At 43.0% G+C, this 23,575-nt stretch overlaps 3 protein-coding genes and 1 pseudogene across 5 annotated transcripts in view; 3 read left to right on the top strand and 1 right to left on the bottom strand.

Annotated features, from left to right (window-relative positions):
• Window positions 1-1,722, top strand: part of LOC149974531 (ankyrin repeat domain-containing protein 61-like) — a 6,800-nt gene extending 5,078 nt beyond the window's left edge. Inside the window, exon 4 of the mRNA XM_090213210.1 lies at window positions 1,456-1,722. Coding sequence (XP_090069336.1) covers window positions 1,456-1,722 — 267 coding nt within the window. The remainder of the gene's footprint in view (window positions 1-1,455) is intronic.
• Window positions 1-14,297, bottom strand: part of LOC118936387 (eukaryotic translation initiation factor 2-alpha kinase 1-like) — a 27,829-nt pseudogene extending 13,532 nt beyond the window's left edge. The window contains exons 1-11 of the transcript XR_016489453.1: window positions 14,267-14,297; window positions 8,602-8,767; window positions 8,208-8,344; window positions 8,051-8,094; window positions 6,288-6,387; window positions 6,119-6,199; window positions 5,908-6,004; window positions 5,735-5,783; window positions 5,271-5,641; window positions 4,482-4,578; window positions 2,658-2,764 (exon numbers count right to left, since the gene is read on the bottom strand). The product of XR_016489453.1 is annotated as a eukaryotic translation initiation factor 2-alpha kinase 1-like (transcript). The remainder of the gene's footprint in view (window positions 1-2,657; window positions 2,765-4,481; window positions 4,579-5,270; window positions 5,642-5,734; window positions 5,784-5,907; window positions 6,005-6,118; window positions 6,200-6,287; window positions 6,388-8,050; window positions 8,095-8,207; window positions 8,345-8,601; window positions 8,768-14,266) is intronic.
• LOC149974530 (ankyrin repeat domain-containing protein 61-like) lies at window positions 1,793-2,656 on the top strand. Its single transcript, XM_090212798.1, has one exon. The coding sequence runs from the start codon at window positions 1,793-1,795 to the stop codon at window positions 2,444-2,446; it is 654 nt and encodes a 217-aa protein (XP_090068924.1). The 3' UTR covers window positions 2,447-2,656.
• On the top strand, window positions 13,703-23,575 carry LOC149974529 (mismatch repair endonuclease PMS2-like). Of its 2 annotated transcripts, none has more exons than XM_090212796.1 (10): window positions 13,703-13,831; window positions 15,746-15,885; window positions 17,229-17,315; window positions 17,427-17,529; window positions 17,669-17,852; window positions 18,802-20,336; window positions 20,593-20,760; window positions 20,849-20,949; window positions 21,124-21,293; window positions 23,141-23,575. In XM_090212796.1, the coding sequence occupies exons 1-10, from the start codon at window positions 13,788-13,790 to the stop codon at window positions 23,282-23,284; spliced, it is 2,676 nt and encodes an 891-aa protein (XP_090068922.1). In that variant the 5' UTR covers window positions 13,703-13,787; the 3' UTR covers window positions 23,285-23,575. The 2 variants fall into 2 exon arrangements, with proteins under 2 accessions (XP_090068922.1, XP_090068923.1); XM_090212797.1 differs by lacking the exon at window positions 13,703-13,831 and adding an exon at window positions 14,807-15,605.

Raw genomic sequence — 23,575 nt, 5'->3', positions numbered from 1 at the left:
TGTTGGATCGGAGGGTGAAGGATAGGGCCATTCCCCCCAGAAATGTCCGGGAACTTGCAGGTGCCTTGGTGGAAGAGTTTGGTAACATCTAATAGCAAGAACTGGCAAATCTGGTGCAGTCTATGAAGAGGAGATGCACTGCGGTACTTAATGCAGCTGGTGGCCACACCAGATACTGACTGTTACTTTTGATTTTGACCCCCCTTTGTTCAAGGACACATTATTGCATTTCTGTTAGGAATTCCCCAGGACAGCTGTCTAGGCCCCTTACTTTTTTCAATCTTTACTAAATGACATGCCACTGGCTTTGAGTAAAGCCAGTGCGTCTATGTATACTGATGACTCAACACTATACACGTCAGCTACTACAGCAACTGAAATGACTGCAACACTTAACAAAGAGCTGCAGTTTCAGAATGGGTGGCAAGGAATAAATTAGTCTTAAATATTTCAAAAACTAAAAGCATTGTATTTGGGATAAATCATTCACTAAACCCTAAACCTCAACTACATCTTGTAATAAATAATGTGGAAATTGAGGTGACTAAACTGCTTGGATTAACCCTGGATTATAAACTGTCATGATCAAAACATTGATACAACAGTAGCTAAAATGGGAAGAAGTCTGTCCATAATAAAGCACTGTTCTACCTTCTTAACACCACTATGAACAAGACAGGTCCTATAGGCTCTAGTTTTGTCACATCTTGACTACTGTTCAGTTGTGTGGTCAGGTGCCACAAAGAGGGATTTAGGAAAATGACAATTGGCTCAGAACAGGGCAGCACAGCTGGCCCTTGGATGTACACAGAGAGAAAACATTAATAATATGCATGTCAATCTCTCCTAACTCAAAGTGGAGGAGAGATTTACTTCATCTCTACTGGTATTTGTGAGAGGTATTGACATGCTGAATGCACGAGCTGTCTGTTTAAACTATTAGCACACAGCTCAGACACCCATGCATACCCCACAAGACATTCCACCAGGGGTCTCTTCACAGTCCCAAATCCAGAACAGACTATGGGAAGCGCACATTACTACATAGAGCCATGACTACATGGAACTGTATTCCACATCAGGTAACTGATGCAAGCAGTAGAATCAGATTTTTTTTTTAAACAGATAAAAAAATACACCTTATGGAAGAGTGGAGAATGGGAAGCAACATAAACATAGGCACAGACACATGCATACACACACACACACACACACACACACACACACACACACACACACACACACACACACACACACACACACACACACACACACACACACACACACACACAATATGTGGTAGAGGAGTATGGGGCTGAGGGCATGCACTTAGTGTTGTGAATTCTGTAATGAATGTTTTGTAATGTTTTTTAAAATTGTATAGTTGCCTTAATTTTGTCGGACCCCAGGAAGAGCTAGTGGGGATCCATAGTAAATACAAATACAAAATTCTAGGTGGACAGTGACGGCCGCCACACCGCGCTTCACCTGGCCGTTCGCTACGGAGCCCTGCCCGCTATCAGCATCCTGGCGAGCCACGGTGCCAAAATCAACACCATCGACCACTTTGGGATGATGCCACTGCATATGGCTGCCGGGATCCTCAATACAGAGATGACAGCCAGCCTGATCAAGCTTGGGGCCGACGTCAACAAGGTTTTTAGTTTCTTTGTTATTTGTGTTTTACGTAACCCATTTTCAACTCCTGCTGTCAAGCTTTGAGGAATGTTTCTGGTGAAAGCATACTGATGTTTAGAAGTGCACATTTTAAATATAGTTTGCTTTGAAGGTGATGAGTAAGTCGGGTAACAGCCCCCTCCACCTGGCTGCCCTGGCGGCGGCCAACAAGCCAGTGAAGGCCCTGGGAGTGGACCTGGGCTGTATCATTGAGCTGCTGGATCAGGGGGCTGACCCGAACACAGTGAACCATGCCGGGCGGACGGCCCTGCACGAGGCCTGTAACGGGGGCCACGAGGCCGTGGTGGCGCTCCTCCTGAAGTATGGAGCGGACATCAACCAGCTGACCACCGCAGGGGAAAACTGCCTCTTCCTGTACCTGGATCAGAAGCTCAACCTGAGGCACACCTCTCTGCTGTGGAAGCTCCTCACCATGACCTACCCCCTGACCATCAGCAACAGAGATGGCCACCTGCCCAGCTCTTTAATGCTCCCAGAGTACTTTGACCAGCGGGACCAGCTACTGAACCTGTGCCAGCAGCCTAGGAGCCTCATGGACATATGTAAGATCCACATCTACCAACGCTATTGGAAGAGTCATGGTAGAGAATGCCTGAAGCAGGTTCTGCCAGACAGGGTGCATGACTTTGTGTTTAACCATTGGGAAAACGCATGTGATGTCATGTTTGTTAAGGAGGGTGATGACATCCCACCTCGGTTCCCCCGCTTTCCCAATATGGAGGACTTCACCATGCCTCAAGGAGTCTAACTCCTCCTGTCCAAGGAGATGAAGGCTACAGCATGTTACTTTAACATTTTAACACACATTACTTCAACATATTCCATGAACTTCCAGAGATATGGAGAGGTTCACAAGGGATCAACCTCATCAGAGAGCGGCAAAACCTCCTTTGTTATTATTTGATGGTGCACTTCTTTTTCTTATGAATTTAAATAATATACACTTGCAAAGAACATACCTTCAAGTCTCTATGCATGATTCCTCTAGAGTGAATGTACTCTACACCTTTAAGTATTTTATGTAGAATGCTGAGGGTTTGTTTCGTGTCCACAGCCCCATAAGGATCTGAAAAACAAAAGACAAAACATACTCATTAACAAATTCTGCATAATGTAAACCTAATCAAAACAGTGATAAATGTTGCATGAAAAACCAAAGCCACAAAGAGGTGCATCTCATTGTGCAAGTTACCTACAGTACCAGTGAAAAGTTTGGACACATCTATTCATTACAGGGTTTTTCATTATTTTTACTATTTTCTACATTGTAGAATAATAGTGAAGACATCAAAACTATGAAATCGCACATATAGATTAATGTGGTAACCAAAAAAGTGTTAAACAAATCAAAATATATTCTATATTTGAGATTCTTCAAAGTGGCCAACCTTTGCCTTGATGACATCTTTGCACACTCTTGGCATTCTCTCAACCAGCTTCATAAGGTCACCTGGAAGGAATTTCAATTAACAGGTGTGCCTTGTTAAAAGTGAATTTGTGGAATTTATTTCCATCTTAATGCATTTGAGCCAATCACTTGTGTTGTGACATGGTAGGGGTGTTATACAGAAGATAGCCCTATTTGGTAAAAGACCAAGTCCATATTATGGCAAGAACAGCTCAAATAAGCAAAGAGAAACGACAGTCCGTCATTACTTTAAGACATGAAGGTCAGTCAATCTGGGAAATGTCAAGTACTTTGAAAGTTTCTTCAAATGCAGTCGCTAAAAGCACTATGATGAAACTGGCTCTCATGAGGACCGCCACAGGAAAGGAAGACCTAGAGTTACCTCTGCTGCAGAGGATAAGTTCATTAGAGTTACCAGCCTCAGAAATTGCAGCCCAAATAAATGCTTCACAGATTTCAAGTAACAGACATCTCAACATCAACTGTTCAGAGGGGACTGTGTGAATCAGGCCTTCATGGTCGAATTGCTGCAAAGAAACCACTACTAAAGGACACCAATAAGAAGACACTTGCTTGGGCCAAGAAACACGAGAAATGGACATTAGACCAGTGGAAATCTGTCCTTTGGTCTGATTATTCCAAATTTGCGATTTTTGGTTCCAACCGCCATGTCTTTGTGAGACGCATGGTAGGTGAATGGATGATCTCCGCATGTGTGGTTCCCACCGTGAAGCATGGCGGTGGCCTGTGGGTGCTTTGTATTCCAGGTTTGGTGGTGCTTTGCTGGTGACACTGTCTGTGATTTATTTAGAATTCAAGGTACATTTAGCCAGCATGACTACCACAGCATTCTGCAATGATACACCATCCCATCTGGTTTGCGCTTAGTCGGACTATCATTTGTTTTTCAACAGGACAATGACCCAACACACCTCCAGGCTGTAAGGGCTATTTGACCAAGAAGGAGAGTAATGGAGTGCTGCATCAGATGACCTGGCCTCCACCCGACCTCGACCCAATTGAGATGGTTTGGGATGAGTTGGACCGCAGAGTTAAGGAAAAGCAGCCAACAAGTGCTCAGCATATGTGGGAACTCCTTCAAAACTTTTGGAAAAGCATTCCAGTTGAAGATGGTTGAGAGAATGCCAAGAGTTTGCTGTCATCATCAAGGCAAAGGGTGGCTACTTTGAAGAATCTCAAATATATTTAGATTTGTTTAACACTTTTTCAGTTACTACATGATTCCATGTGTTATTTCATAGTTTTGATGTCTTCACTATTATTCTACAATGTAGAAAATAGTAAAAATAAAGAAAAACCCTTGAATGAGTAGGTGTGTCCAAACTTTTGACTGGTACTGTTCATGTATGCTCACTTTGTGATGTGTGTTTGGTGGTTCTCTCTAAAATCCAGTCTTTGAGCGAGCGTTCACATAGCTGCATCTGGATATATAGCATGAAATGGAACTGCACCTGAGGAAGCTATAGAATAGTGTCCAGTGCAATCAGAATTTAACCAAAAATCTGTAAAATAATCATCTATATCAGGCAACTTTTATGGGGGTGGGGGCCACAAAACAATCGTAACTCATCATGAGGGGCTGCAGTTGCTCTCGGTTCTGCGTACCCACATCCATACCCCCCCCACATTGTGAGCAAACGTCTTAGTGGCCCCCCTCGACAGCAGAGATTTTTTTTAAATGTTTTAATAAAAAATAATTTCTGAGTAATTTTGTGCATTTGTACACATTTTGCCATAGGGCGGAGAGAAGATTTAGCAATTTTATAGCAAATTTCATGCAATTCTACACGTTGACATAGGGTGGAGAAAGGGGTTTGCAGTTTGTAATATGATATCGGAGTGAGACTGACTAACAAAATCAATAGGGGGCCCCCCGGATGGTAATTCAACAATGATAACAAGTTTAGATAGCTGGCCGCTAAACAAATTTGGTAATCTAAAAATGTTTTGCTGACATGGGCTAATTGACTGACTATCAGTGACTGACATAATAATGCGGCCCGCCAGTTGCCCATGATCTATATATACACGGGACATTTGTAGACGTTCAGAGTTGTAAGAGGATTTTGTTAAAACAGCAGGATAAGAGGTGCTGCTCCTACGGAGCTCCATTATATACACATAGGTTACACAGTATCAATGCCTCCTTGGCGGGGAATTTCGTGTCCCACTGCTCGCTCCCCATGTCGATGTAGGAGTGGTTTTTCAGATCTATCCCATTTCTGGTTCCTAAGTCATCCTCCGACAGGGCCGAGCTATCCCAGCTGACCACAGTGCAGCCGTCCCTCGTCTGGCCACACTGTCCCAGCAACACATTGGGGAAATGGTCATCTGGGAAACGGTCATCTGGGAAACGGGCGTGGCGCATGGTTTTAGGACCCACCGCCTGCGTGCTCTTCTCCTCTTTCACTGGGAGGCTCACTGGTGCTTTAGCTATGGCCACTGGCTCCTTTGACTGATCTGGGCTCGTGAAGACTTTTGAGGAGCCGCTGCTACTCTGTACTCTCCTCACTGCTGTGAGATTGGGGGAAAACAAGTTTAGGTTTCTAATATGATACTGAATAATAATTGGCCTTGTAATTCAGTTATATGAGATAATAATTGTACCGTTCTGGCAGCACATGCATTTCCAGTGCAGAGAGTATTGATGCAGGCTCTGAAATAAAGAAATTGTACCAAATGTAAAATGTGAAAAAACAAGAGAGGTTGGCTATGAATAAACTAAATCACTTGAATTTCTATACTAGAACATGCCAGAGGAAAGACGTAACGGAACTCACTAGTAAAAGCATGTGTGATATGCTCCATCCAGGCAGTGTGGTAGCCTACTACATTGATGTGCTCAAGACTGGATAACACTTTCACCTCTCTGAGAACCTGAAACAAATACAGGAAAATACTAAATGACTGATAAATTCACTTGTGTCCATTAATACTTCACTGAAGAATACTGCATTTTTGGAACATTAAAACTCAATACATTTGAAATACCTTCATGTAGTCTTCCCTTGAAACATTGTTGATGAGAATTTTCTTCACAGCATACTTCTGTCCATCCAGCTTGTTTTTAACCTATGACAAAACATTAAAAAGGGGGAATTTATTCCACTGTTGGTTTTATTAACGTGTGATTTTGTATTTTGACACGACAGTTCCGTACCTTGAAGACTTTGCCATAGGATCCTTTTCCAAGTATAGAGAGCTCTTCAAACTCACTGAGGTAGCGAGACGTCTGTGCCTGGAACAGACCCTCTTTTGGTCTACGGTGAGATGAAGAAAACGAGTAAAGAAACAGCTCCTCAAATTCCTCTCACAACACGAAGTACACAGCAGTACGTTTATTTATATTTCAGCCATTTAGCTGACCCTCTTATCCAGAGCGACTTACAATTAATGCATTCGTCTGAAGATAGCTAGGTGAGACAACACAATCGTGTTAGGTACATTTTCCCTCATCCGCAGGAGGTTGGTGGCAACTTCATTGGGGAGGACGAGCTCGTGATAATGGCTGGAGTGGAACGGTATCAAATACAGTACCAGTCAAAAGTTTGGACACACCTACTCATTCAAGGGTTTTTCTTTATTTTTACTTTTTTCTACATTGTAGAATAATAGTGAAGACAATCAAACTATGAAATAACACATATGGAATCATGTAGTAACCAAAACAGTGTTAAACAAATCAAAATATATTATATATTTGAGATTCTTCAAAGTAGCCACCCTTTGCCTTGATGACATCTTTGCACACTCTTGGCATTCTCTCAACCAGCTTCATGAGGCAGTTGCAAAAACCATCAAGCGCCATGAGGAAACTGGCTCTCATGAGGACCGCCACAGGAAATGAAGACCCAGCATTACCTCTGCTGCAGAGAATAAGTTCATTAGAGTTAACTGCACCTCAGTGATTTCAGCCCAAATAAATGCTTCACAGAGTTCAATTAAGAGACGTCTCAACATCAACTGTTCAAAGGAGACTGCCTTCATTGTTGAAATGCTGCAAAGAAACCAATACTAAAGGTCACCAAAAAGAAGAAGAGACTTGATTGGGCCAAGAAACACGAGCAATGGACATTAGACCAGTGAAAAGTCCACATTTTTAATTCCAACCGCTGTGTCTTTGTGAGACGCAGAGTAGGTGAACGGATGCTCTGCATGTGTGGTTCCCACCATGAAGCATGGAGGAGGAAGTGTGATGGTGTGGGGGTGCTTTGCTGGTGACACTGTGATTTATTTTGAATTCAAGGCACACTTAACCAGCATGGCTACCACAGCATTCTGCAGCGATAAGCCATCCCATCTGGTTTGCGCTTAGTGGGACTATCATTTATTTTCCCAACAGGACAATGACCCAACACACCTCCAGGCTGTGGGCTGTGTAAGGGCTATTTGACCAAGAAGGAGAGTGATGGAGTGCTGCATCAGATGACCTGGCCTCCACAATCACCCAACCTCAACCCAACTGAGATGGTTTGGGATGAGTTGGACAGCAGAGTGAAGGAAAAGCAGCCAACAATTGCTGAGCATATGTGGGAACTCCTTCTAGACTTTTGGAAAATCATTCCAGGTGAAGCTAGTTGAGAGAATGCCAAGAGTGTGCAAAGCTGTCATTAAGGCAAAGGGTGGCTACTTTGAAGAATCTAAAATATATTTGGATTTGTTTAACACTTTTTTGGTGACTACATGATTCCATATGTGTTATTTCATAGTTTTGATGTCTTCACTATTATTCTACATTGTAGAAAATAGTAAAAATAAAGAAAAACCCTTGAATGAGTAGTTGTGTCTAAACTTTTGACTGGTACTGTACATCCAACACATGGTTTCCATGTGTTTGATGCCATTCAATCTGCTCCAGCTATTATTATGAGCTGTCCTCCCCTTAGCAGCCTCCTGTTCCCTCAACAAAGTTACTAAGCTTACCTTAACGTAAGGCTCTGGGTGTCTGTATTTAATAACATTTGACCCTGAAATAGCAGCAAAGAAAACTGGTCAGTGAGTGAACATCAATGATAAACAAGAAATCTGACCAGGCATGTCCCGCATTACATTATCACTAAATGGACATATCAAGTGTTACCTGTGGAAAAATGGAGGTGCTGACAGAATGCAGTAGTTCAGTGAAGCCTCTGTTGTATTGAAGTCTGATTGTGCTGAACTCCTCACTGATGGCTAATAGGGAGAGGACGTTCTTCGCTGCTAAATGCTGACCAATGGCTGGAGAGGACAGCAAAGACAAGGAAGTCATTCACTGTGTTGTTATTGTTCACAAGTTATTTTTTTTGACTTTTTACACAAAAAATATATATTTCCTGAAGTCAGCGATGCAAAATGGTGGCAAAAACACAGACAAAAACAGAGTTTACTGAGTTACTTAGTTGAAAATAATCCTATTCTAACCTCTCTCTACACAACAACCAGAGAATGTTCATGTTTTACTAACAGAGAGATGGAGTTTAGTCGATCCTCTTTACCTTTGAACAGCATATGTGAGCGGGTCGGGTCCCTCTCATAGACAAAGCACAGGTGTTCCAGCAGGGAGCCCAGCAGCAGCTGGTTGGTGATGGATGAGGCAAACTTCTGGATGGATGGGTACTGTTTGCCTGCCATCAGAACCTCAGTTCTTATCGTAGTCTGACGCTGTGTTTACATAGAGGATGAGAAACAGGACAGAGGAGAGCCTGGTAAGATTTTGTAACAAGATTATAGATAATGTAATAGATTGGATAATAGCAAAGTTGTGTTTCAACAGTACCCTCCAAAACTTCCTTGTAGCTAGGAGATGATGCCCAACATAAGGTAAACAATTTAAAAAAAAAACTTTAATACCCCTTTATAGCGAAATTAGTTTTTTGTAAAAATGTAAGGGGGAAGGATGTAGCCACAGTATATATTGTATCTGCCCCATGGTACTGATGATGGGGGTGTGGAGCAAAAGCAGCCCTCAAATTTGGTTGGGACTAAATAAAGTATTGATATGACCGGAAGTTACTTTTTGTAGCAAGTTCCTAGAGCATCTTAGCTAACCCTAACCCAACCCTAACCCTCCTAACCTGCTGCATAAAGTCACTTCCGAATATACAGTGGGGCAAAAAAGTATTTAGTCAGCCACCAATTGTGCAAGTTCTCCCACTTAAAAAGATGAGAGAGGCCTGTATGACAGACAAAATGAGGAAATAAAAGCCAGAAAATCACATTGTAGGATTTTTTATGAATTTATTTGCAAATGATGGAAAATAAGAATTTGGTCACCTACAAACAAGCAAGTTTTCTGGCTCTCACAGACCTGTAACTTCTTCTTTAAGAGGCTCCTCTGTCCTCCACTCGTTACCTGTATTAATGGCACCTGTTTGAACTTGTTATCAGTATAAAAGACACCTATCCACAACCTCAAACAGTCACACTCCAAACTCCACTATGGCCAAGACCAAAGAGCTGTCAAAGGACACCAGAAACAAAACTGTAGACCTGCACCAGGCTGGGAAGACTGAATCCGCAATAGGTAAGCAGATTGGTTTGAAGAAATCAACTGTGGGAGCAAATATTAGGAAATGGAAGACATACAAGACCACTGATAATCTCCCTCGATCTGGGGCTCCACGCAAGATCTCACCCCGTGGGGTCAAAATTATCACAAGAACGGTGAGCAAAAATCCCAGAACCACACGGAGGGACCTAGTGAATGACCTGCAGAGAGCTGGGACCAAAGTAACAAAGCCTACCATCAGTAACACACTACGCCACCAGAGACTCAAATCCTGCAGTGCCAGACGTGTCCCCCTGCTTAAGCCAGTACATGTCCAGGCCCGTCTGAAGTTTGCTAGAGAGCATTTGGATGATCCAGAAGAAGATTGGGAGAATGTCATATGGCCAGATGAAACCAAAATATAACTTTTTGGTAAAAACTCAACTCTTCGTGTTTGGAGGACAAAGAATGCTGAGTTGCATCCAAAGAACACCATACCTACTGTGAAGCATGGGGGTGGAAACATCATGTTTTGGGGCTGTTTTTCTGCAAAGGGACCAGGAAGACTGATCCGTGTAAAGGAAAGAATGAATGGGGCCATGTATTGTGAGATTTTGAGTGAAAACCTCCTTCCATCAGCAAGGGCATTGAAGATGAAACGTGGCTGGGTCTTTCAGCATGACAATGATCCCAAACACACCGCCCGGGCAACGAAGGAGTGGCTTCGTAAGAAGCATTTCAAGGTCCTGGAGTGGCCTAGCCAGTCTCCAGATCTCAACCCCATAGAAAATCTTTGGAGGGAGTTGAAAGTCCGTGTTGCCCAGCAACAGCCCCAAAACATCACTGCTCTAGAGAAGATCTGCATGGAGGAATGGGCCAAAATACCAGCAACAGTGTGTGAAAACCTTGTGAAGACTTACAGAAAACGTTTGACCTCTGTCATTGCCAACAAAGGGTATATAACAAAGTATTGAGATAAACTTTTGTTATTGACCAAATACTTATTTTCCTCCATAATTTGCAAATAAATTCATTAAAAATCCCACAATGTGATTTTATGGCTTTTTTTCTCATTTTGTCTGTCATAGTTGAAGTGTACCTATGATGAAAATTACAGGCCTGTCTCATCTTTTTAAGTGGGAGAACTTGCACAATTGGTGGCTGACTAAATACTTTTTTGCCCCACTGTATATTTCAAACTCAGCAAAAAAAGAAACATCCTCTCACTGTCAACTGCGTTTATTTTCAGCAAACTTAACATGTGTAAATATTTGTATGAACATAAGATTCAACAACTGAGACGTAAACTGAACAAGTTCCATAGACACGTGACTAACAGAAATGTAATAATGTGTCCCTGAAAAAAAGGGGGGGGGGTCAAAATCAAAAGTAACAGTCAGTATCTGGTGTGGCCTCCAGCTGCATTAAGTACTGCAGTGCATCTCTTCCTCATGGACTGCACCAGATTTGCCAGTTCTTGCTGTGAGATGTACCCCACTCTTCCACCAAGGCACCTGCAAGTTCCCGGACATTTCTGGGGGGAATGGCCCTAGCCCTCACCCTCCGATCTAACAGGTCCCAGATGTTCTCAATGGGATTGAGATCCGGGCTCTTCGCTGGCCATGGCAGAACACTGACATTCCTGTCTTGCAGGAAATCACGCACAGAACGAGCAGTATGGCTGGTGGCATTGTCATGCTGGGGGGTCATGTCAGGATGAGCCTGCAGGAAGGGTACCACATGAGGGAGGAGGATGTCTTCCCTGTAACACACAGCGTTGAGATTGCAGGCAACGACAACAAGCTCAGTCCGATGATGCTGTGACACACCGCCCCAGACCATGACGGACCCTACACTTCCAAATCGATCCCGCTCCAGTGTACAGGCCTCGGTGTAACGCTCATTCCTTTGACGATAAACGTGAATCCTACCATCACCCCTGGTGAGACAAAAAATCACTTTTTGCCAGTCCTGTCTGGTCCAGCGACGGTGAGTTTGTGCCCATAGGCGACATTGTTGCTGGTGATGTCTGGTGAGGACCTGCCTTACAACAGGCCTACAAGCCCTCAGTCCAGCCTATCTCAGCCTATTGCGGACAGTCTGAGCACTGATGGGGGGATTGTGCGTTCCTGATGTAACTCGGGCAGTTGTTGTTGCCATCCTGTACCTGTCCCACAGGTGAAATGTTTGGATGTATCAATCCTGTGCAGGTGTTGTTACTCATGGTCTGCCACTGCGGGGACGATCAGCTGTCCATCCTGTCTCCCTGTAGCGCTGTCTTAGGCGTCTTACAGTAAGGACATTGCAATTTATTGCCCTGGCCAAATCAGCACTCCTCATGCCTCCTTGCAGCATGCCTAAGGCACGTTCAGACAGATTAGCAGGGACCCTGGACATCTTTCTTTTGGTGTTTTTCAGAGTCAGTAGAAAGGCCTCTTTAGTGTCCTACGTTTTCATAACTGTGACCTTAATTGCCTATCGTCTGTAAGCTGTTTAAAGGCACAGTAAACAACTTCTGACCCACTGGAATTGTGATACAGTGAATTATAAGTCAAATAATCTGTCTGTAAACAATTGAGGGAAAAATTCCTCTGTCATGCACGAAGTAGATGTCCTAACCGACTTGCCAAAACTATAGTTTGTTAACAAGAAATTTGTGGAGTGTTTGAAAAACGAGTTTTAATGACTCCAACCTAAGTATATGTAAACTTCCGACTTCAACTGTATAAATATATATATATTTTACCTTTATATAGGCAAGTTAGTTTTTTTATTGAACCAGGAAAAGCCAATTGAGACCCAGAGTCTCTTTTTCAAGTGAGACCTGACCGACGCGGCAGCAACAATCAATACATTACAGAATTTAAAAATACAACAACATGATTCAGCCTATAAAAAGCATTTACAATACTCCGTAACAGTCTCCCATCAATATTTTAAATGAATTCAGTGGCACTAACATATCTAGATGATGGCGCCGAAGAGGATGGATGACGTTTTACATGCCCGTAATCAATTGTGCTATTTTGTTCGTAACTTATTTTTTTACTAACTTGATTAGTTTCACACCTACGCCCACGAAGCGGCCAATATTTTGGAGACAAAAGTTGTCAAGAGCGCATTCTGACACACTGGAAGCAATTTACGAACTTTGTTCTGACGCTATCAGTGGACACAGAAAGACGGATAAACCATGTTTAGCGGATCTCTTCTGTGTATAAAGTGACGCAAGTGTGCAAAAAAATAATCGGACGATGCCCTTAGCTGTTCTACAAGTGGTCTGAAGCAGGCGTAAGACTACAGGCGTTTTCAAATGCATTGGTTTTGGAAAACAACTCGGAGATGTAACGATGTTCTTACGAAGGTGTTAACGACGAATTCATGCCGCGTTCACAACAACTGGGAACTCTGAATAATACGACGTAAAATTATGACGATCTTCAGGTCGGTTCTCTAGAAAGAGGACCGAGTTGGATGACTTTTGAAATACATTTTTCCCAGTCGGAGCTAATTTTTTCTCCTGGGTTCCCAGTTGTTTTGAACGCACTGGATTCAAAAATGTCCCAGATGTTTTGAACGCGGCATTAGCTTTTGGGAAACCGGACCAGGTAGGGAAAGGGGTCCAGCTCCGATATCGTCTCTCAGAGCAGTCATCCCTCAGGGTCTCTATGCTACCGCCTACTGATATGTAATCACTCAAGTGTGCATCTCTCAGGAAAAGTGGGGGTTTCGAAAGGAACCATATCAGGAGAAGTGGGGTTTTCAAAAAGCGCCACTCAAGATGTCCTTTGTGTTATCGGACTTTAGTCATGGTCTGCAGAGATGACAGTAAGGCATTTCAGTTGTAGCCAAGAAAAATGTATATTCACTCACTGTGAGCTTTGTGTTTGAACTTTACCTACCCGTTGCCATGTATGTAACTTTACGTTTTTCGTAAATGTTAGCTACCTTCTTATAAAAAGCATTGATTTTACAATGTATTTTATTAAATACTTGAAATAATAATAGAAAATATCAAGTCATGGCGGTTCTAGTATTTATGGAATTCCAGCGCGTCTAGTGTTAAGACTCCTTTCGAAATCCCCACTTCTCCTTATATGGTTCCTTTCGAAACGCCCACTCTTTCGATATCCCACTTTTTCTGAAAGATGAAATGCATTGAAAGATAACATTTCAGTAGATGGCAGCATAGGAATGACTGCTCTGAGAGATGACGTCGCAACTGGACCCTATTGCAGGTACATTCAGTGGTTAGGCTGGCTGGCAGCAGGATGACTCTGCCCACAGTACCATTACATACATACATACATTCTCAATTCTGGCTAGCTAGTTAGATTGAGGCTAGTTAGCACAGCCATATTTGTAGAATCAATTTCGGGTGTCTCATCTTCACTGTTGGTCAAATTAAACACACTCCCCTCATGTCTGGTCGTTGTGGTTAGATTTCGGCGAATCAAGGGGTTGATCATGCTGCTGCTTACTCGAACTTTCCTCTCTGAGCCCGTTCAGAGAGCTAAACATATTGACGTCGGCCATTTAACTGGCATAAATCCATGTCCAACTGTAAGAATACTTAGGCTTTAATATTTTCCATTTCGCATGAACGGTAACTACTTTAGGTAGACGTTATTATCAAATAATATTTACAAAAGCTCGCCAGAAGAGTCCCATACCGTCAAATGTCATCCATTTAGAACAACACACACAGGAAAGAGAGAGAGGGGGGGTGGTCTTAAAACAACCTGAGCTGAACATTACGTTCAGTTTAATCAATTCACGTCCACTTTGAGGAGAAATTATGAATCAAGTCTGACTTCATTTGTATCATTATATATTGATGAGATTGTATCACTTTTAAACCGTAACCCTATCCATTCATGTAATCCATTGCCGCGATTTTGTTCGTTTTATTATTGCGCTACAAGTCAGACATTCCCTGCAGCATCTCATTTCGTCCCTGATCCTGGCAAGGATGATGATGAAATGTTACAAATCTTTATTGGTGACATACATGTATTTAAAATACTATTAATTAGAAAAAAATACACATTTTAGAGATGGCCTCAAAAGAAAACTACAAGTACTGACATGTTCAATAGTTCAAAAGGTTACTGCTTTTGTCAAACAACTTTTGACGTTGATTTGACAACATTTAAATCCTTTCTAGCCATGACCCTGCTTGGACCCTGCGAAACCGAGATAACTGTTCATGCGCATTGCGCACCAACAACTAACAGTAAGAGAACGTCATAACACAGGCACACAAACTGTCTAAGAGTATTGAATATAATGTAGGCACTAGCGCAGGGGTGGGCAAACTTTTTGGCTCGAGCACCACAGCGGGATTTTGAAATTCAACGGAGGGCCGCATTTTTTGGGGGACTAATTGTTTGTTAAAATCTATTTGCGGGGCCTCCCGAGTGGCGCAGCGGTCTAGAGAGGGTGGTGTAGTGGGGGGGAGTGGTGTCTATTTCACTCCTCTTACAGGACTAATGTAAGAGGAGTGAAATAGACAGGCCGTGACTGGCCCCACACTCCAGTACAGTAGGTGGCAATGTATGCACATTAAAGTTGGATGCGATCCGCTTAACCAACCCCGACGAAGAAGAGGAGGAGGAAGAGCAAGAGCTCTGCTCGTGTTCTCTGCGCAGAATCTATGGTGATTAATCCAAAACAAGCGCGCGGATAGATGGATGTCAACATGAGGAGGAAGAGGTCTACCTTTGTTTTCATTGCAGCCACTTCCTTCTAAATCACGGTTTACTGATTTTTGTTGTTGCGATAACTGAATTCTGTGAACTGAACGTTAGTATTCTTACTTGCTGACAACATGTATGACAGCTAGCTAGCTGGTTTGTCAGACGCTAGCCATCTAGTTGTAGCCGGAATTTGATTTGATGAAATGGTGCTACCAGAGAAAACAGAATCAACAAACAGAATATAGACCTTATACAGACAGACAGTGCACCAGCTAGGGTGTTTTCTTCAAACAGTCGAGATGACGGATGCAAGGTGAGAAGAGTACCCATCTACATGTTTCCTTGTTCATTGATGTTACACTCAACTGCAAGGAACCATAATTGTGTAGAATGAAAACACCCGCATACATGTACCAAAGCCATTTGTGTCATGATGATTATATTTCATAACAGCTCTGAACCAGCTGGAATAATCAAGGCCATTGACAGGCACTCTGTGCATCAGATCTGCTCTGGACAAGTTGTGTTGACCCTGGCTACAGCTGTCAAGGAACTGGTTGAAAACAGTATTGATGCAGGGGCCACCAATGTTGGTAAGTGCTTTGCAAATTAGAGGTCGACCGATTATGATTTTTCAACGCAGATACCGATTATTGGATGACCAAAAAAGCCGATACCGATTAATCGGCCGATTTTTATTTATTTATTTGTAATAATGACAATCGCAACAATACTGAATGAACACTTACTTTAACTTAATATAATACATCAATAAAATCAATTTAGCCTCAAGTAAACAATGAAACATGTTCAATTTGGTTTAAATAATGCAAAAACAAAGTGTTGGAGAAGAAAGTGAAAGTGTAATATGTGCTATGTAAGAAAGCTGAAGTTCCTTGCTCAGAACATGAGAACATATGAAAGCTGGTGGTTCCTTTTAACATGAGTCTTCAATATTCCCAGGTAAGACGTTTTAGGTTGTAGTTATTATAGGACTATTTCCCTCTACCATTTGTATTTCATTAACCTTTGACTATTGGATGTTCTTATAGGCACTTTAGTATTGCCAGTGAAACAGTATAGCTTCCGTCCCTCTCCTCGCTTCTCCCTGGGCTCGAACCAGCAACACAACGACAATTAGCGCGCGCTAACTAGCTAGCCATTTCACTTCGGTAACACCAGCCTCATCTCGGGAGTTGATAGGCTTGAAGTCATAAACAGCGCAATGCTTGACGCACAACGAAGAGCTGCTGGCAAAACGCACAAAAGTGCTGTTTGAATGAATGTTTACGCGCCTGCTTCTGCCTACCACCGCTCAGTCAGATACTTAGATATTTGTATGCTCAGTCAGATTATAGGCAATGCAGGACACGCTAGATAATATCTAGTAATATCATCAACCATGTGTAGTTAACTAGTGATTATGATTGATTGTTTTTTATGAGATAAGTTTAATGCTAGCTAGCAACTTACCTTGGCTTACTGCATTCGCGTAACAGGCAGTCTCCTTGTGGAGTGCAACGAGAGAGGCAGGTCGTTATTGCGTTGGACGAGTTAACTGTAAGGTTGCACGATTGGATCCCCCGAGCTGACAAGGTGAAAATCTGTCGTTCTGCCCCTTAACAAGGCAGTTAAGTTAACCCACCGTTCCTAGGCCGTCATTGAAAATAAGAAAGTGTTCTTAACTGACTTGCCTGGTTAAATAAAGGTGTAAAAATACATTTAAAAATCTGCAAATCGACTCCCAAAAATACAGATTTCCGATTGTTATAAAAACTTAAAATCGGCCCTAATTTCCGATTAATCGGTCGACCTCTATTGCAAATACTGTACTGTAAATCGACTGTGGATGTAGTATGGTTTCTGTTTTGGAAATGCGTTGTTGTTGTTGCACAAATCCAAATTATGGAGAGTTGTTTCCACCTCATATCTGTAGACATTAAATTGAAGGACAGCGGAACAGAGCTTGTGGAAGTGTCTGACAACGGCAAAGGAGTGGAAGAGGCTAATTTTGAAGGACTAAGTGAGTAACACCATTTATCTGCCAATTGAATGTTTGTATATTGCATACTGTAGTATACTGTTTTTATAGGACACTGTACTCAGGCCCTTGATTTTATCCTCCTGACCACAGCCTTGAAGCACCACACATCGAAGCTGAAGGATTTCTCTGACCTTATCCACGTGGAAACATTTGGCTTCAGAGGGGAAGCCCTCAGCTCTCTTTGTGCCCTCAGGTAAAGCTGTGTTCTATCTCTCTATATATCCTGGATGGATGGAGAGTATAACGTAGTTGTACTTACTCTAAGAGTCAGATACAAGTTCCCTACTCTCCTCTGCAGTATTATCAGCTGACCTCCTCTCTTCTCTCCCCAGTGACCTCAGTGTTGTGACCTGTCATGAGGCTGCACAGGTGGGCACCAAGCTGGTGTTTGACCACAACGGTCACCTGACCCAACAGTTGCCCCACCCCAGGCAGCAGGGCACCACGGTCAGCCTGTCGCAGCTCTTCTACACCCTGCCTGTCCGACACAAGGAGTTCCAACGCAACATCAAAAAGGTCAGTTATTATCCAATTTATTTATAAAGCCCTTCTTACATCAGCTGATATCTCAAAGTGCTGTACAGAAACCCAGCCTAAAACCCCAAACAGCAAGCAATGCAGCTGTAGAAGCATGGTGGCTAGGAAAAACTCCCTAGAAAAGCCAGAACCTAGAAAGAAACCTAGAGAGGAACCAAGCTATGAGGGGTGGCCAGTCCTCTTCTGGCTGTGCCGGGTGGACATTATAACAGAACATGGCCAAGATGTTCAAATGTTCATAGATGACCAGCAGGGTCAAATAATAATAATCACAGTGGTTGTCGAGGGTGCAATAGGTCAGCACCTCAGGAGTAAATGTCAGTTGGCTTTTCATAGCTGATCATTCAGAGTATCTCTACTGCTCCTGATGTCTCTAGAGAGTTGAAAACAGGTCTGGGACAGGTAACACATCCGGTGAACAGGTTAGGGTTCCATAGCCACAGGCACAACAGTTGAAACTGGAGCAGCAGCACAGCCAGGTGGACTGGGGACAGCAAGGAGTCATCATGCCAGGTAGTCCTGAGGCATGGTCCTAGGGCTCAGGTCCTCCGAGAGAGAGAAAGCGAGAGAGAGAATAAGAGAGAGCATACTTAAATTCACACAGGACACACCGGATAAGACAGGAGAAAAACTCCAGATATAACAGACTGACCCTAGCCCCCTGACACATAAACTACTGCAGCATAAATACTGGAGGTTATTAGTCACTAGTCAGTCATATTCGTTTGGATCTACACTGAGTGGTGTGTCATGCTGTGGTTGGACAGTACATTACTCAACCACAACACAATTGACTAAAATAACAGCACTCCTTTAAAAGGAATGTCAACACACTACTTTGACTGGTTTTATTCTACTGTTTGTATTTTCTTCAGAACTGGTTTAGGGAATGTATAAAGTATTATGCTCCCACGTTGTATGTGTGCAGGAATACACCAAGATGATTCACATCCTCCAGTCCTACTGCATCGTCTCAACAGGGGTTCGTATCACCTGCACCAACCAGACGGGACAGGGCAAACGCACCCCGGTCCTCTGCACCAGCGGCAGGCAGAGCATGAGAGACAACATTGGAGCCATATTTGGCCCCAAACAGTTGCAGAGTCTGCTTCTATTCCAGCAGCTCTCGCCAACAGACAACATCAAGGAGGATTATGGACTGAGTAATGCAGACCTACCCAAAGACCTCTTCGCAATCTCCGGTTTTGTGTCGCGAGGGGATCATGGTGTCGGGAGAAGTGCCACAGACAGACAGTTCTTTTACATCAACAACCGCCCGTGTGATCCTTCTAAGGTCTCCAAGGTTGTGAATGAAGTGTATCACACCTTTAACAGACATCAGTATCCGTTTGTTGCATTGAACATCACTGTTGCCTCAGAGTGTGTGGATGTGAACGTCACGCCAGACAAGCGTCAGATCTTCCTCCAGGAGGAGAAACTCCTGCTAGCCATCATGAAGAGCTCTCTCATCGCCATGTACGAGACTGGGGTCAACAAGATCAGCCTCAACCACATGTCCTTCTCCACCACCAGTAAACACACTTTACAAGATACCTACAGACCAGCAGAGCCTCCATCGGATATGGAAGGATGCCAGGTTCCATCATCTGAGACGGCTCCTGAAGCTGGAGATGATTCAGAATCTGTTATACCAAGCCCCCAGTCTTCTCTCAACTTGGCTGGATTGAAGGCTGCTTTCTCCATGCACAACAGCCCAGGCAGTGGGTCCAAGTCGAGCACTGCTAAAGCTGCTAACACTGGTCCAACCCAGAAGAAACTGCAGTCTTTCTTCGGAGGCTCTGACAAGAGTCAGAACACACACGGGTCAAGTTTACAATCTCCTTTGAAAACCAGTCGAGGTGCAGTGAAATGTTCCCCTGTGAGGAGGTCTGTGCTGGAGGGGTTCAGGTATGGAAGGACGACGGAGAGCGACGTAGACTCTGGCAGAGAGAGCGTCCTGTCGGAGCACAGCTCCCCCACAGCCACCCCAGAGAGTCTCTATGCTACTATAGGGTCAGAGTTCAACTCACCAGACATCACAGTAGATGACGAACCCATTATAAAAAGCGAGGCACTCAATGAACCTTTCAACGAGGAACGCACAGTTGCTAAGCACTTCGACCGGCCGATTGAACCACTTTCAGAGATGTCTGAGGAAATGAGCTTCAGTCCCAACGCCAAGAAGGCCAAACTAGAGGATGGTCAGTTCTCCTTAGAGTACAAGACCACACATTCAGCCGGTTCTGAAGGATCCTCTGGGTCTAATGTGGACGCACCAGTCTGTGTACAGAAGAGGACAGTGCCACTGCAGTTCTCTGTACAGGAGCTGTTTGGGAGGGTGAGAAGGCTTCAGGAACAGCGTAGAGAGAAGGCTGAAGACAGGCTGCGCTACAGACGCTTCAGAGCCAAAATCAGCCCTGGAGAGAATCAGAGTGCTGAGGATGAGCTGAAGAAAGAGATATGGTGGGAATTTAACTGATATTTTTGGTTATTGTTGGTTAATTGTAAGGACAATATTTTTTTCCTGACCACTATATTTGACCTTTTATCTCCATATAAGAAAGTGGCACAATTTAATCATATTTTTTTCTATTGCATTTCTGAACCAATTTTTCGGTGCACGTTGCCTTCGTCAGGGTCGACATAACATATCAATATGATTATTATCGAGTTATTATACTTAAATCTGTTGAAATGTTCCCATCTGTAATCCCCATAGCAAAGACAGTTTTAAGGACATGGAGATAATCGGGCAGTTTAACCTGGGCTTCATCATAACTAAGCTCAACTCTGACATCTTCATGATAGACCAGCATGCCACCGACGAGAAGTATAACTTTGAGATGCTTCAACAACACACTGCACTGCAAGGACAGAGACTCATTGTGTAAGGAATCACTGACATTCACCACCACTTTATATAGCTAACTTAACTCCTTTTGTGTTAAACTTATTTGTTTTTATGGTGTTCTCAGTCCACAGAATCTCCACCTCACAGCAGTCAGCGAGAACGTTCTCGTGGAGAACCTTGAGATCTTCAGAAAGAATGGCTTTGATTTCCTCATAGATGAGGAGGGTAAAAAAAATTAAAACAACACGCTCACTCACTCCTATATTTAGTGGGGTAAAATATACCTTGCCATAAGAAATTACAATAACACTCTCCAAAAGGTAGATTTCAAACTAGCATGCATGGGTATGGCGCCTGTCTGTTTTCTGATTCTGAATTCCATTGTGCTCTGTGTTCCAGCCCAGGTGATGGAGCGGGTGAAGCTGGTGTCCCTGCCAACCAGTAAGAACTGGACATTTGGTCCGGGGGACATCGAGGAGCTCATCTTTATGTTGAGTGACAGCCCAGGGGTCATGTGTCGGCCGTCTCGTGTCAGGCAGATGTTCGCCTCCAGGGCCTGCAGGAAGTCGGCAAGTGTCTGTTACAGTTGAAGTCGGATGTTTACATACACCTTAGCCAAATACATTTAACACTGTTTTTCACAATTCATGACATTTAATCCTAGTAAAAATTATCTGTCTTAAGTCAGTTAGGATCACCACTTTATTTTAAGAATGTGAAATGTCAGAATAATAGTAGAGAGAATCATTTATTTCAGCTTTTATTTCTTTCATCACATTGCCAGTGGGTCAGTAGTTTACATGCACTCAATTAGTATTTGGTAGTATTGCCTTTAAATTGTTTAACTTGGGTCAAATGTTTCGGGTAGCCTTCCACAAGCATCCCACAATAAGTTGGGTGAATTTTGTCCCATTCCTCCTGACAGAGCTGGTGTAACTGAGTCAGGTTTGTAGGCCTCCTTGCTCGCACACGCTTTTTCAGTTTTGCCCACAAATTTTCTATGGGATTGAGGTCAGGGCTTTGTGATGGCCACTCCAATACCTTGACTTTGTTGTCCTTAAGCCATTTTGCCACACCTTTGGAAGTATGCTTGGGATCATTGTCCATTTAGAAGACCCATTTGCGACCAAGCTTTAACTTCCTGACATATGTCTTGAGATGTTGCTTCAATGTATCCACCTAATTTTCCTCCCTCCCATCTATTTTGTGACGTGCACCAGTCCCTCCTGCAGCAAAGCACTCCCACAACATGATGCTGCCACCCCTGTGCTTCCCGGTAGGGATTGTGTTCTTCAGCTTGCAAACCTCCCCTTTTTCCTCCAAACATAACAATGGTCATTATGGCCAAACAGTTCTATTTTTGTTTCATCAGACCAGAGGACATTTCTCCAAAAAGTGCAATCTTTGTCCCCACGTGCAGTTGCAAACCGTAGTTTGGCTTTTTAATGGCGATTTTGGAGCAGTGGCTTCTTCCTTGCTGAGCGGCCTTTCAGGTTATGTGGATATAGATACTTTTGTACCTGTTTCCTCCAGCATATTTACAAGGTCCTTTGCTGTTGTTCTGGGATTGATTTGCGCTTTTTGCACCAAAGGACGTTCATCTGTAGGAGCCAGAACACGTCTCCTTCCTGAGCGGTATGATGTCTGCATGGTCCCATGGTGTTTATACTTGCGTACTATTGTTTGTACAGATGAACGTGGTACCTTCAGGCATTTGGAAATTGCTCCCAAGGAGGAACCAGACTTGTGGAGGTCTACAATTGTTTTTCTGAGGTCTTGGCTGATTTCTTTTGATTTTCCCATGATGTCAAGCAAAGAGGCATTGAGTTTGAAGGTAGGCCTTGAAATACATCTACAGGTACACCTCCAATTGACTCAAATTATGTCAATTAGCCTATCAGAAGCTTCTAAAGCCATGACATCATTTTATGGGATTTTCCAAGCTGTTTAAAGGCACAGTCAATTTAGTGTATGTAAACTTCTGACACACTGGAATTGTGATACAGTGAAATAATCTGTCTGTAAACAATTGTTAGAAAAATTAGTTGTGTCATGCACAAAGTAGATGTCCTACCCGACTTGCCAAAACTATAGTTTGTTAACAAGAAATTGGTGGAGTGTTTGAAAATGAGTTTTAATGACTCCAACCGAAGTGTATGTAAACTTCCGACTTCAACTGTATATGTTTTTGTGATGTATTAATGTGATTGACTTGTGATTTAATGAGCTCTATGATTTAACCACTAAATAAGAGTTATTAGTACAAATACACCAGTTATAATGTATGTTATGCAGTGATTGAAAGTGTAAATGTTTGTTTGGTATTTTAAACATACTTTTGCGCTAGTTTTCCAATGACACAATTTTAATTTGTGCCCTGGTCCAATGATGCTATGTACTCTGTCTCCCACGTAAGGTGATGATCGGTACTGCTCTGAGCACCAGTGAGATGAAGAAGCTTGTGGTTCATATGGGGGAGATAGAGCAGCCTTGGAACTGTCCACATGGCAGACCCACTATGAGACACCTTGCAAACTTGAACATCATCTCAGAAGACTGAAGTTTACATTGGTTTCTCAACTCAGCTGGACCAGCACAAACAGACACACTGAATACCTCTCTAAACAGTGTTGGCCTGCTCTTATCTGAATAGACACCAGGTTGCTTTTCACCCCCAAAACATTGACGAACTCATTATGTAAAACCAAGCGCTGTTAGTTTTTTTTTTTTTTCAATCTTAACATTTCATCAATTTGACACAGCATGTTCATGTTCAGCCTCCATATTTGTTTTATATTTCTACACATTTTATTATTTTAGTACGCATTCAATAAAATAATCCAAACACAAA

This window comes from Oncorhynchus mykiss, chromosome 20 (assembly GCF_057628025.1).
Source record: "Oncorhynchus mykiss isolate SJ-2025 chromosome 20, ASM5762802v1, whole genome shotgun sequence".
Taxonomy (NCBI): domain Eukaryota; kingdom Metazoa; phylum Chordata; class Actinopteri; order Salmoniformes; family Salmonidae; genus Oncorhynchus; species Oncorhynchus mykiss.
The sequence above is the reverse complement of the archived record's forward strand: the minus strand, read 5'-3'. Positions and strand labels throughout refer to the sequence as shown.